The 12,647-nt window shown below is 41.3% G+C and overlaps 1 protein-coding gene and 1 pseudogene across 3 annotated transcripts in view; one reads left to right on the top strand and one right to left on the bottom strand.

The window, feature by feature from the left end:
* The window catches only part of CSPG5 (chondroitin sulfate proteoglycan 5), a 53,814-nt gene that overhangs the window by 31,044 nt on the left and 10,123 nt on the right, over positions 1-12,647 (top strand). The window contains exon 6 of one of the 3 annotated variants that reach the window (XM_081793960.1): positions 8,250-8,330. The exons of the other annotated variants lie outside the window; for them this stretch is intronic. Coding sequence (XP_081650086.1) covers positions 8,250-8,259 — 10 coding nt within the window. The 3' untranslated portion in view covers positions 8,260-8,330. Of the gene's footprint in view, positions 1-8,249; positions 8,331-12,647 lie in introns of those variants that run through there. 3 annotated transcript variants of the gene reach the window in all.
* Positions 6,906-8,839, bottom strand: LOC132676448 (AP-3 complex subunit sigma-1-like; annotated as a pseudogene).

Raw genomic sequence — 12,647 nt, 5'->3', positions numbered from 1 at the left:
ACCCATTTTGAGTTAATTTTTATGAAGCATATAAGATCTATGTCTAGATTCTTTATTTTTCCTGAATGTGGATGTCCAGTTTTTCCAGTACCACTTGTTGAAGAGATTATCTTTTCTCTCTTGTATTGCCTTTGCTCCTTTTTCAAAGATCAGTTGATTATATTTGTGTGGGTCTATTTCTGGATTCTCTTTTCTGTTCCATAGATCTATTTATCTGTTATTTTGCCATTATCTCACTGTCTTATTACTGTAGCTTTACAGTAATTCTTGAAGTTGAGTAGCATCTATTCTTTAACTTTGTAATTCTCCAGCAATATAGTGTCAACTATCCTGGGACTTTTGCCTACCCATACAAACTTTGGAATCATGAATGTTGGTCCATAAAATAACTCGGTGGGATTACATTGAATCTGTAAATCAAGCTGAGAAAAACTGACATCTTGACAATATGGAGTCTTCCTATCCATGAGCATGGACTATCTCCATATTTATTTAGTTTTTCTTTGATTTTATTCATCAGAGTTTTATAGTTTTTCTCATATAGATATTGTATATATTTTGTTATATTTATATACCTAAGTATATCATTTTTGGGGGTGCTAATATAAATAGTATTATGGTTTTTTGTTTTGTTTTTTGTTTTAATTTTTATTTATTTATTTTTGAGAGAGACTGCATGCGAGTGGGGGAGAGGCAGAGAGAGAGAGGAAGAGAGAGAATCCCAAGTAGGCTCTGTGCCATCAATACAGGGCCCAGTGAGGGACTCATCTCACAAACCATGAGATCATGACTTGAGCCAAAATTGAGTTGGATGCTTAACCAACTGACAAACTAGGCACCCCAATAGTATGATGTTTTTAATTTCAAATTCCACTTGTTCATTGTTAGTATATAGGAAAGCAATTGACTTTTGTACATTAACCTTTTATTCTGCAACCTTGCTAAAATAGTTTATTAGTTTTAAAATGTTTTTGTTGATTCCTTCAGATTTTCTACATAGACAATCACATCATCTGCAAACAAAGTCAGTTTTATATCTTCCTTCTCAATCTGTATACCTTTTATTAACTTTTCTTGCCTTATTGCATTAGCAAGGGCTTCCAGTATGACGTTGAAAAGGAGTGGTGAGAGGGGATAGCCTTGCCTTGTTCCTGATCTTAGTGGAAAAGCTTCAAATGTCTTAGATTTAAGTAAAAAGTTAGCTGTAGGATTTTTGTAGATAACTTTTATCCAGTCAAACTTTTATCCAGTCAAGAAAGTTCTTTGTAGTTTTCTGAGACTTTTTATCAAGAATAGTAATTGGAGGGGTGCCTGGGTTGCTCGAGCAGTTAAGCATCTGACTCTTGATTTTGTCTCAGGGCATGATCTCATATTTGTAAGATTGAGCCCTGAGTTGGGCTCCGTGCTGAGCATTGAGCCTGCTTGGGATTATCTCTCTCCCTTTCTCTCCGCCCCTCTCCCTCTCATGCTTTGCACTTGCTCGCTCTCTCTCTCTCAAAACAAATAAATAAACATTAAAAAAGAATTTAAAAAACAATCATTGGAAAATAAGTCAGTCAGAGAAAGACAAACACCATTTGATTTCACTCATGTGGAATTTAAGAAACAAGACAGATGAACATAGAGGAAAATTTTTTTAATTTAAAAAAAAGAGAGAGAGGCAAACCATAAAGAGACTCTTAACTATAAGAACAAACTGAGGGTTGCCAGAGGAGAGGTGGGCAGAGGGATAGGTTAAATGGGTGATGGGTATTAAGGAGAGCACTTGTGATAAGTACTGGGTGTTATATGTAAGTGATGAATCACTAAATTCTACTCCTAAAACTAACATTACACTATATGTTAACTAACTGGAATTTAAATAAAAACTTGAAACAAACAAACAAAAGTTAATACAAAGTGGCAAACTAGGCATTAAGATAGGGTGGTACAGGGGTGCCGGGGCAGCTCAGTTGGTTAAGTGGCCAACTCTTGATTTCTGCTTAGGTCATGATCTCATGGTTCATGAGATCAAGCCCGGCATTGGGCTCTGCACTGAACACTGCAAATCCTGCTTGGGATTCTCTCTTTCTCTCTTTCTCTCTCTCTCTCTGCCCCTAGCCCCACCCCTCTCAAAATAAATAAACTTTTTTTAAAAAAATAGGAGGGGTGCCTGGGTGGCTCAGTTGTTTAAGTGTCTGACTTAACATATTGGGTCAGGATCTCAAAATTTGTGAGTTCGAGCCCCACTTCAGGCTCTGTGCTGTCAGCTCAGAGCCCACTTCAGGTCCTCCGTCTCCCTCTCTCTCTATCTATTGATATGATCATATGGTTTTTCTTTCTTAGTCTGTTGATGTGATGCATTACATTAATTGATTTTCAAATGTGGAACCAGCCTTGCATACCTGGAATGAATCCTACTTGGTCATGGTGCATATAATTCTTATACATTGTTGGATTCGATTTGCAAATTTTTGTTAAAGATATTTGCACGTATGTTCCTGAGAGATCTTGGTCTGTAGTTTTCTTTTCTTGTAATATCTGTATCTGGGTTTGGTATTGGGACGATGCTGGCCTCATAGAATGAGTTAGGAAGTATTCCCTCTGTTTCTATCCTCTGAAAGAAATTGTGGAGAGGAGCGCCTGGGTGGCTCAGTCAGTTAAGCATCCAACTCTTGATTTTGGGTCAGGTCATAATCTAGAGGTTCATGGGATTGAGCCCCACATCAGGCTCTGCTCTGACAGTACGGAGCCTGCTTGAGATTCACTCCCCCTCTCTCTGTCCTGCTCATGCTCTCTCTCTCTCTCAAAATAAATTAAATAAAAAAAAATTGTAGAGAATTGGTACCATTTCTTCCTTAAATGTTTGGTAGTATTCATCAGTGATTGCATCTGGGCCTGATGCTTTCTGTTTTGGAAGGTTATCAATTATTCACTCAATTTCTTTGATAGATATTGGTCAATTCAGGTCATCTATTTCTTCTCACGTGAATTTTGGCAGATTCTGTCTTTCAAGGAACTGGTCCATTTCATCCAGATTATCAGATTTGTGGGACCCCTGGGTGGCTCAGTTGGTTGAGCGACCGACTTCGGCTCAGGTCATGCTCTCACGGTTTGTGAGTTCGGGCCCTGTGTCCGGCTCTGTGCTGACAGCTCAGAGCCTGGAGCCTGCTTCGGATTCTGTGTCTCCTTCTCTCTATATCCCTCCCCTATTCATGCTCTCTCTCTGTCTCAGAAATAAATAAACATAAAAAGATTGTTTCAGATTATCAGATTTGTGAGCACAGAGTTGTGCATAGTATTCCTTTATTATTCTTTTCATTTCCAAGGGATCTGCAGTGATGTTCTCTCTTTCATTTCTGATATCAGTAACTTGTTTCTTCTTTTTTTTCTTAGTTAACCTCACTAGAGGCTTATGATTTTATTGGTATTCTAAAAGTTCCAGCTTTTGGTTTAATTAATTTTTTTCTGTTGCTTTCCTGTTTTCCATTTCACTGATTTCTGTTCTAATTCTTATGTATTTTCTTCTGCTCACTTTGAATTTAATTTGCTCTTCTTTTTCTAGTTTCCTAAGGTAGATACTTAGATGATTGAGATTTTTCTTCTTCTCTAATATGTATGCATTTAATGGTGTAAATTTCCCTGTAAGCACTACTTCTACTGCATCCATAAATTTTAATGTTACGTTTTAATTTTCACTTAGTTTAAAATGTGTTTAAATTTCTGTTGAGATTTCTTCTTCAACTCATGCATTATTTAGAAGTGTATTGGTTGGGGGCGCCTGGATGGCTCAGTCAATTAAGTGTCCAACTCTCGATTTCAGCTCAGGTCACGCATGATCTCACGGTCATGAGATCGAGCCCAGCGTGGGGCTCTGCTCTGGGCATGGAGCCTGCATTCTCCCCACCACCCCACTTGCGTGCACGTTCTCTCTTTCTCTCTCTCTCTCTAAAAAATAAAAAAAATAAAGTAGGTTTCTTACAGGCAACCTATACTTGAGTCTTGTTTTTTGATCCGTTCTGATATTCTATTTTAATTGGTGTATTTTGGGCATTGTCATTCAAAGTGACTATTGATAGACTTGGATTAATAGTTACCACTTCGTTATTGTTTTCTATCAGTTGCCTTTGTTTTTGGTTCCAATTTTTCTCTTCCCATCTTTTCCTGCCTTTTGTTTAATTAAACATTTTATATTATTCCACTTTCTTTCCTTTTCTCAATTTTTCTTTGTAACAGCTTCACTGAGATATAATTCCTATGCCATACAATTTACCCACCCAGAGTATACAATGCAATATGTTTAGTGTATTCAGAGTTGTGAACCATCACCTCAATTTTAGAACATATCTATTACCCCAAAAAGACAACCCATACCTATTTCCCTTTTCTAATCACCCCCCCATAGTCCCTTGCAACCATGCATTGATTTTCTGTCTCTATGGATTTGCTTTTCTAGATATTTCATATAAATGGAATCATACAGTATACGTTCTTCTTGTGAGTGACTTCTTTCGTTTAGCGTAATGTCTTCAAGCTCCACCCATGTTGTGGCATGTTTCAGTTTTTCACTCTTTTTATGACCACATACTATTCCATCGTAGGGATATATCACATTTTATTTATCCATTAATTGGTTGACAGGTGTTTGAGTTTTTTCCACTTTTTGGCTCGTATGTATGTGCTATTATGAACACTTGTGTCTAAGTTTTTTGTGTGGACATATGTTTTCACGTCTCTTAAGTAGATACAAAGGAGTAAAATTGTTGAGTCATATAGTAATTCCATGCTTAACCTTTTGAAGAACTGCCAGACTGTTTTCCAAGGTGACTGCACCATTTTACATTTCTACTAGCAGTTTCTATGGGTTCCAATCTCTTCACACACGAAACAATACTTGTTATCATCTGTCTTGTGGAGTGTGGTCATTTTAGTAAGTGTGAGGCGGAATCCCATTGTGGCTCCATTAGTTTTGATATGTAGTATTTTTGTTATCCAGTTTCTTCCATTGACCCTTTGCTTCTTAGAATTATGTTTCCTTCTTTCTAAACCTGTAGGAGTTGTCTGATTTTGTAGTTGTTACTGAATTCTAACAAAACTGTGTTGTAATTAAAGAACATATTCTATATAATTGAAATCCTTTAAAATTTGCTGGCATGTGCTTTATTGATCACATATGGTCATATTTTGTCATTCTCTGTATGCATGAAGAATTATCTGCAGCATGGAGTTTAGTGTTCTAGGTACGACAACGAGGTTATGGTAATGTTACTTACATTTTCTGTATCTTAATGGTTTTTGGTCTGGTTTTTCTATTGACTGTGAGAAATGGGTTAAAAATTTCCTATCATGATCACAGATTTATCTATTTCTTCTTATAGTTACATCAATTTTTGTTTTACAAAATACAAGGCCGTGTTACAGAATGCATACTGATTTAAAATGATTATATCCTAGTGAATTGAACCTTTATAGCATTATGGGGTGACTGTCTATGTCTGTTGTAATGACTTTGGCCATTTTGTCTGATCCGATGGTACCATAGTTACATCACTTTTCCTTTGGTCAGTGCTTACAAAGTGTATATTTCCCTTTTTTTTTTTTTTTTTAACTTTCAACATCCTGTATCCTTTTCTAACTTTTTTTAAAAACCTATTTATTTATTTTGAGGGTGGGCAAGAGATAGAGGGAGAAGGAAGACAAGGAAAAGGACAAGAGAGAGAAAGAGAGTGGGAGAGAGAGAGAGAGAGAGAGAGAGAGAGAGAGAGAATCCCAAGCAGGCTCCACACTGTCAGTGAGGAGCCCAATGTGGGTCTCAAACTCACAAACCATGAGATCATGACCTGAGCAGAGGTCTGACACTTAACTGACTGAGCCACCCAGGCACCCCTGTATCCTTTTGTTTTAGATATTTATCTTACAAACAGGATATGGATGGTTTTACCAGTCTGGATTTTTTTTTTTTTTTTTTTTTTTTTTTTTTTGCTTTAGAAGTTCAGTTACCTTGGAGTTTATTTAAACTAAGAGAAAAAGGTCACAATGTTTTCATGCAATACATACTTGGTTCTTTTTTTTTTTTTTCTAATGTTTATTTATTTCTGAGACAGAGCATGAGCGGGGGAGGGGCAGAGAGAGAGGGAGACACAGAATCCGAAGCAGGCTCCAGGCTGTGAGCTGTCAGCACAGAGCCTGACGCGGGGCTCGAACTCACAAACTGCGAGATCATGGCCTGAGCCGAAGTCGGTAGCTCAACCGACTGAGCCACCCAGGCGCCCCCACACTTGGTTCTTTTTTTTTTTTTTTTTTTTTCAAATTTTTTTTAACGTTTATTTATTTTTGACACAGAGAGAGACAGAGCATGAACAGGGGAGAAGCAGAGAGAGAGGGAGACACAGAATCTGAAACAGGCTCCAGGCTCTGAGCTGTCAGCACAGAGCCTGATGCGGGGCTCGAACTCACGGACCGTGAGATCATGACCTGAGCCGAAGTCGGACGCTTAACCGACCAAGCCACCCAGGCGCCCACACTTGGTTCTTTAAATAACAACTGTGACAAATAACAGAAAGAACTCTGGAATGCTGCACTTGTGATCCATACAAAACACCAACATTTTGGATGGTATATAGTTGAAAGAAATGTCTCACACACTTTTTGAAATACCGTAGTGGCCAATACATAGAGGCATGCCTTAGGTGGGCACAGGAATGCAGCTTAGAAAAGAAAACAAAATGTCACACTGGAACTACTCCATTTCCTCAAAATCACCGAACAGGAAGAGCAACATTGAACTTCCATACCAATTTTACACAACTTCTCTGTAGTACCTTGACTTCAATCCAAGAGCAAAGGTTAATACTCTCCTCCTCTAGTTTTGGAAACAACTGCATGGTAAACTTAGATGACTTTCCCCCCTGGATTTTCCCTGGGAGTGGCCTTTTTAATTTTTTTTTATTTAAAAGAGGGCAGGTTGGGCACTTTTATACTGATGTCACCAATGTTAATATTTCTTGGGATCTCAAGAAGATTCATATTCTTTTTTTTTTTTTTTTTTTTTTTTAATATATGAAATTTACTGTCAAATTGGTTTCCATACAACACCCAGTGCTCATCCCAAAAGGTGCCCTCCTCAATACCCATCACCCACCCTCCCCTCCCTCCCACCCCCCATCAACCCTCAGTTTGTTCTCAGTTTTTAACAGTCTCTAATGCTTTGGCTCTCTCCCACTCTAACCTCTTTTTTTTTTTTTTTTTTCCTTCCCCTCCCCCATGGGTTTCTGTTATGTTTCTCAGGATCCACATAAGAGTGAAACCATATGGTATCTGTCTTTCTCTGTATGGCTTATCTCACTTAGCATCACACTCTCCAGTTCCATCCATGTTGCTACAAAAGGCCATATTTCATTTTTTCTCATTGCCACGTAGTATTCCATTGTGTATATAAACCACAATTTCTTTATCCATTCATCAGTTGATGGACATTTAGGCTCTTTCCATAATTTGGCTATTGTTGAGAGTGCCGCTATAAACATTGGGGTACAGGTGCCCCTATGCATCAGTACTCCTGTATCCCTTGGATAAATTCCTAGTAGTGCTATTGCTGGGTCATAGGGTAGGTCTATTTTTAATTTTCTGAGGAACCTCCACACTGCTTTCCAGAGCGGCTGCACCAATTTGCATTCCCACCAACAGTGCAAGAGGGTTCCTGTTTCTCCACATCCTCTCCAGCATCTATAGTCTCCTGATTTCTTCATTTTGGCCACTCTGACTGGCGTGAGGTGATATCTGAGTGTGGTTTTGATTTGTATTTCCCTGATAAGGAGCGACGTTGAACAAGGAAGATTCATATTCTTTACAGCTGATACAGCACAGGCTGGAGCTCCCGCTAAGCCAGCCTCAGATTTCTCCAGTTTACGCGTCAATTTGTGTCACAATCTCATTCATGTTGACCTCCAACACCATTCCCCCCATCACCATTTCTGCAAGAATATCGTGAACTTTGTCCACATGGAAAATTAAATCCGGTTCAGACATCTTCAAAACACTTGTCTAACGTTTCCACAAATACTTGAATTAGATCTAAAATGCCAACTTCACTTTCTGAAGAATCCACACAGAAGACAAAATATAATGTTGCATCGTGTCTATCGATCAGTTTGCTGTCAGATCCTCCAATTAACAATCCTCCTTCTGGGAAATTACAAACATCTTCATCTCTCTTAGATACCAAATGGAATGTCTCCCTGATGATTTGCTGTTGTGTATCTTCACTGTAGGGGCTGGTAGAACTTGGAGAGCCGCGGCTTCCCGTGGTTGTTGAAGATGAGGGTCGCCTTGATCATGGCTGAGCCGGGCCCACTGGGTGGGCGCTGGGGGCCAGGGCGGGGGCGGGCGCGCAAGCCTCGCCTCGGGATCTCACTGGCGATCATTCCCCACCCGCCCCCTCCCGCGCGCGCGCTGGAAAAATTTTAACTGAAAGATTTAGTCCATTTATATTACAATTTCTGATAAACTTAGATTTAAGTCTCCCACCTTACTCTGAACTTTATCTTTATTCTGTTCCTCTTTTTCTTTTTTTCATCTTTTAGATTTTCTTACTTTTTAATTTTTTTGCATCAAAACACTCTACACTTTTATCTACTACCTGACAAAATATTTTTCTTTCTTTCTTTTTTTTAATAAATTCTGTGCCCAACGTGGGGTTGAACTCACAACCCGGAGGTCAAGAGTCACATGCTCCTCTGGCTAAGCCAGCCAGGTGCCCCTAGCAAGATCTTTTTAAACAACCTCCTTTGAAAATTCATGTGTTGAGTTGGAGCTTCAAAGTCGTCTTGTTTACCATTTGCCTAGTTTACAAAATGAAATGATTATTTTTATCATTGCATGTTTTGCCACTATCAATTTGAAAGTTAGTAACTCCTTTTCTTTGTAAATGTTTATTTTTGAGAGAGAGAGAGAGAGAGAGAGAGAGAGAGAGAGAGCGGGCCCACGCATGAGCGGGGGAGAGGTAGAGAGAAAGGGATCTGAAGCAGGCTCTGCACTGACAGCAGAGAGACCAATACGGGGTTTGAATTCACCAACTGTGAGATCGTGATCTGCACCGAAGTCGGACACTCAATCGACTGAGCCATCCAGGCGCCCCTATTAACTCTTTTTCTGTTTATTTAGTGGTTTCTCTAGAACAGTTCTGACCAATTTTCCATCCTGTGATCACTGGAAATGTTCCAGATTTATGCTGTCCAATGTAGTAGCCTACTAGCTACAAGTGGCTATTGAACATTTGAAATGTGGCTAACAGAACGGAGGAACTGAATTTGAAATTGTTTTTTAGTTTTACCTTGCTTGATTTTCAACACCCATATGTGGCTAGTGGCTATCATATTGGATAGCACAGCTCTCGAAATTGCAGTACACATTACTTTCTTTTCAAAGTCTGATACTAGTATTGTTATTACCCTTCTCCCAGACAATGCAAAAACCTTAGGAGGCTAACTCACTTGTTCCTCCCTCGACATATGTGCTACAGTTAATATTTTAAAATTCTCTCCATATATTTGCAATTTCTAAAGCTACTATCGTTATGATTTTACACTGTGTCCCTTTGTTCAATCCATTCCTGAGTCACTCTGGTCTTTCTTTCCCTGAGTTGCAAGCTCATTTTCACCTCAGAGTCTTTTTGTACTTGATACAAAGTACAAGTGCCTGTCTGCCCAGGCTATCTTCCCCTTATGTAGATGTAAGGTTGACTCTTCCTCATTATTCAGATCCCCACTCAGGTGGATTTTTTTTTTCTTTGCTTTGCCTGTTTGTTTGTTTGTTTGTTTGTTTGTTTGTTTGTTTCAAGTAAGCTTCATGCCCAGCATGGAGCCCAATGCAAGGCTTGAACGCATGACCCTGAGGTCAAGACCTGAGCCGAAACCAAAAGTCAGATGCTCAACAACTGAGCCAACTGGCATCCCATGGGTGGATATTCTCAATGAAGCCTTGCCTTACAGTCTATTGCATACTTTGTTGACTGTCTATCCATAAGGTATCACATTCCTAACAGCCTTCATCATTATGCCTCTTCTGAGAGACCCCATGTTTCAGGGTAGGTCCTGATTGGCAAGCCAATCAGGGTGATCTCTGTCACCATGCCATTGATTGGTTTTGAGCTTGAGCATGAGATGCTGCCCTGGTAAATGAGAGAAGCTTGCTGGAGGAATTCCGTGAAAAATTTCCTACTGCCAGGAAATGATGATCTCTTTAGTAAATGTCATGCCTGCCTGTAACGCCTGGCACTGCAACAGCCACCTTCAGACTGTGAGGGCACTAGCCTGAGGGCAAGGCTAAAGATAGCAACACAGAGAAATGGAGAGTGCCTGGTTCTTCAGAGATATCACTGAACATAAGAACTGGCCAGTTCTGGAGCTGTTCTGTCTTCAGGTTTCTGGAAGCCAAAAGCATTTCAACTTTTCCCTTTTCTAATATGCTTCCCTCCACACACACCCTCCCCATTAAGGTCCTCATAATACTTTTCACTATTGGGCGCTATTTTTATTTTTTAACAAATATTTGTACAGTGTTTACTATATGCCATTTACAGTTTGAAGTACTTTACAAATATTAACTCGTTTAATCCTTGTAACTATGCCATACGATAGATGCTTTTATTATCCCCACTTTCCAGAGAAGAAAGCTGAGGCAAAGAAGTTTTAAATAGCTTCCTCTTGGTCAGAAGGTGGAGCTAGAACTGGGACTTGAACCTAGGATTTCTGACCCTAGAGTCAATGCTCATACCCACCGTTGCCTCCCTGGGTTTTCATTATTGGGTACTTGTTTTCTGTCTGACTTACATGGAATAGCAGTAGTTTCTTGAGAGCAGAGATCCTGTCTTGTTCACAACTGTGGTTCCAGGGCACTGCAGGGAGGTGGAAGTCTTTACTGAATGGATGAATGAATGATTGGATGGATGTATGAATGATTGGATGGATGAATGGATGGATGGATGAATGAATGAACTGTAGACTCTAGTTCCCTGAGAACAGGGCAGTTTCTTACTTACATCCACAGCCTGGGGCCAGGAATAGGACTGAGCCTTCCTCAGGGTGTATTCATTGGGGCCTGTAGAGTGAACCCATCGCTGGATCCCTGAGGACGCCCCATCTCTGGGGTCCCCAGGGGAGGCTTGTGCAGAGGTCCCAGGAGGCCTCAAAAGCATGGCCCTTTGTTTGGCATTGCCTTGTTGTTGCTGGGTGCTCTTGTGCTGGCTCCTTCTCATCCCTTCCCTGCAGAAGGAACGGAGCTGGCCTGCTTCCCCCTTGGCACTACATGTGCTCATTTGAAGTTCCTGAGGCCAGGCCCAGTGGGCGGCCCAAGCTGCCATCATTAATCACACAGCCCGCTGCTGCCTGCCCACGCGGCCTGCTTTGAGGGTTGGCCAGAGACTCCGGTGGGAACTGCTCACTGCCCTAATTGGGCCTCTCTTGGGAGGCGGCAGGTCCCGCTTCTCACTTGTCTTTACCCTGGCTGCCACTTCAGCCTCTCAAGGAGGACAGCATGCTTCCTGGTCTGGCCGGCTCTGCGGCCAGCCAGGGCAGAAGTTCACCCTTGTTCTACAAACGGAGAAATGGAAACCCTGGGGTAGACTGGGTCCCTGCCCAAGGCCATGACAAGGCCAAGGAAGGTTGCCAGGAATAACCACCAGAAAGCCAAGTGACACAGCTCTGTTCCTCACTCTGCTGGCAACTGGAATGAGTTCCCACAAGAAAAAAGACCTCCCTTCGGCTCCTGTGGCCACCCAGGCCCTGCCAAGCACCAGGCACAGGACTCTGCTCTGGCATCCGTGCAGATGTGTTCATGTGAGAATTGTCACACTCCCCAGAGACCCTGACAAGCCCCCCAAAACCAGATGAGATCATGGCCAACAAAAGTAGATGGCAGGTCCCCTCTGAAGTGTGGTGGGCCAAGCTGGCTTGCCAGGTACTGCTGTGATGTCTCTGCTCTATACCTCAAAATTTGTACTTCCTGGAACATGGGAAGAGTTTTCAGATGTTTGATGGTGGGACCAGGAGAGGCCTCGTCTGTGAGCGACTTGCAAGGTGCCACTCATCAGTCAGACTCAGGTCAGGGAAGAGCTTAATTATCAGCTGGTCCTGGTCACCTCTCTGTAGCCTAAATCACCTCTAGAAAAATCCTTCAAGATCAGCAAGAAGGCTCTCATGACCTCCCTCCACAGTCCATTTTTCCTCTTCTGCCACCTTCCACACCTTCTTGTTACAAGAGTCATTTTTTTTCTTTTTTTTTTTTTTTTAATTTTTTTTTCAACGTTTTTTTAAATTTATTTTTGGGACAGAGAGAGACAGAGCATGAACGGGGGAGGGGCAGAGAGAGAGGGAGACACAGAATCGGAAACAGGCTCCAGGCTCCAAGCCATCAGCCCAGAGCCTGACGCGGGGCTCGAACTCACGGACCGTGAGATCGTGACCTGGCTGAAGTCGGACGCTTAACCGACGGCGCCACCCAGGCGCTGCAAGAGTCATTTTTTTTTTAAGTAGGCTCCATGCCCAATGTAGGTCTTGAACTTACAACCCTGAGATCAAGAGTTGGATGCTCTACCGACTAAGCCAGCCAGGCATCCCTAAATGGGTCATTTTCTATTGAGCCCTCTGGCCCCTCTGTCCATGTCACCTCCT

This window comes from Panthera onca, chromosome A2 (genome assembly GCF_046562875.1).
Source record: "Panthera onca isolate mPanOnc1 chromosome A2, mPanOnc1 haplotype 2, whole genome shotgun sequence".
NCBI classification, from domain to species: Eukaryota; Metazoa; Chordata; class Mammalia; order Carnivora; family Felidae; genus Panthera; species Panthera onca.
Note: the sequence above shows the minus strand (reverse complement) of the source record. Positions and strands in the feature narration are given on the sequence as shown.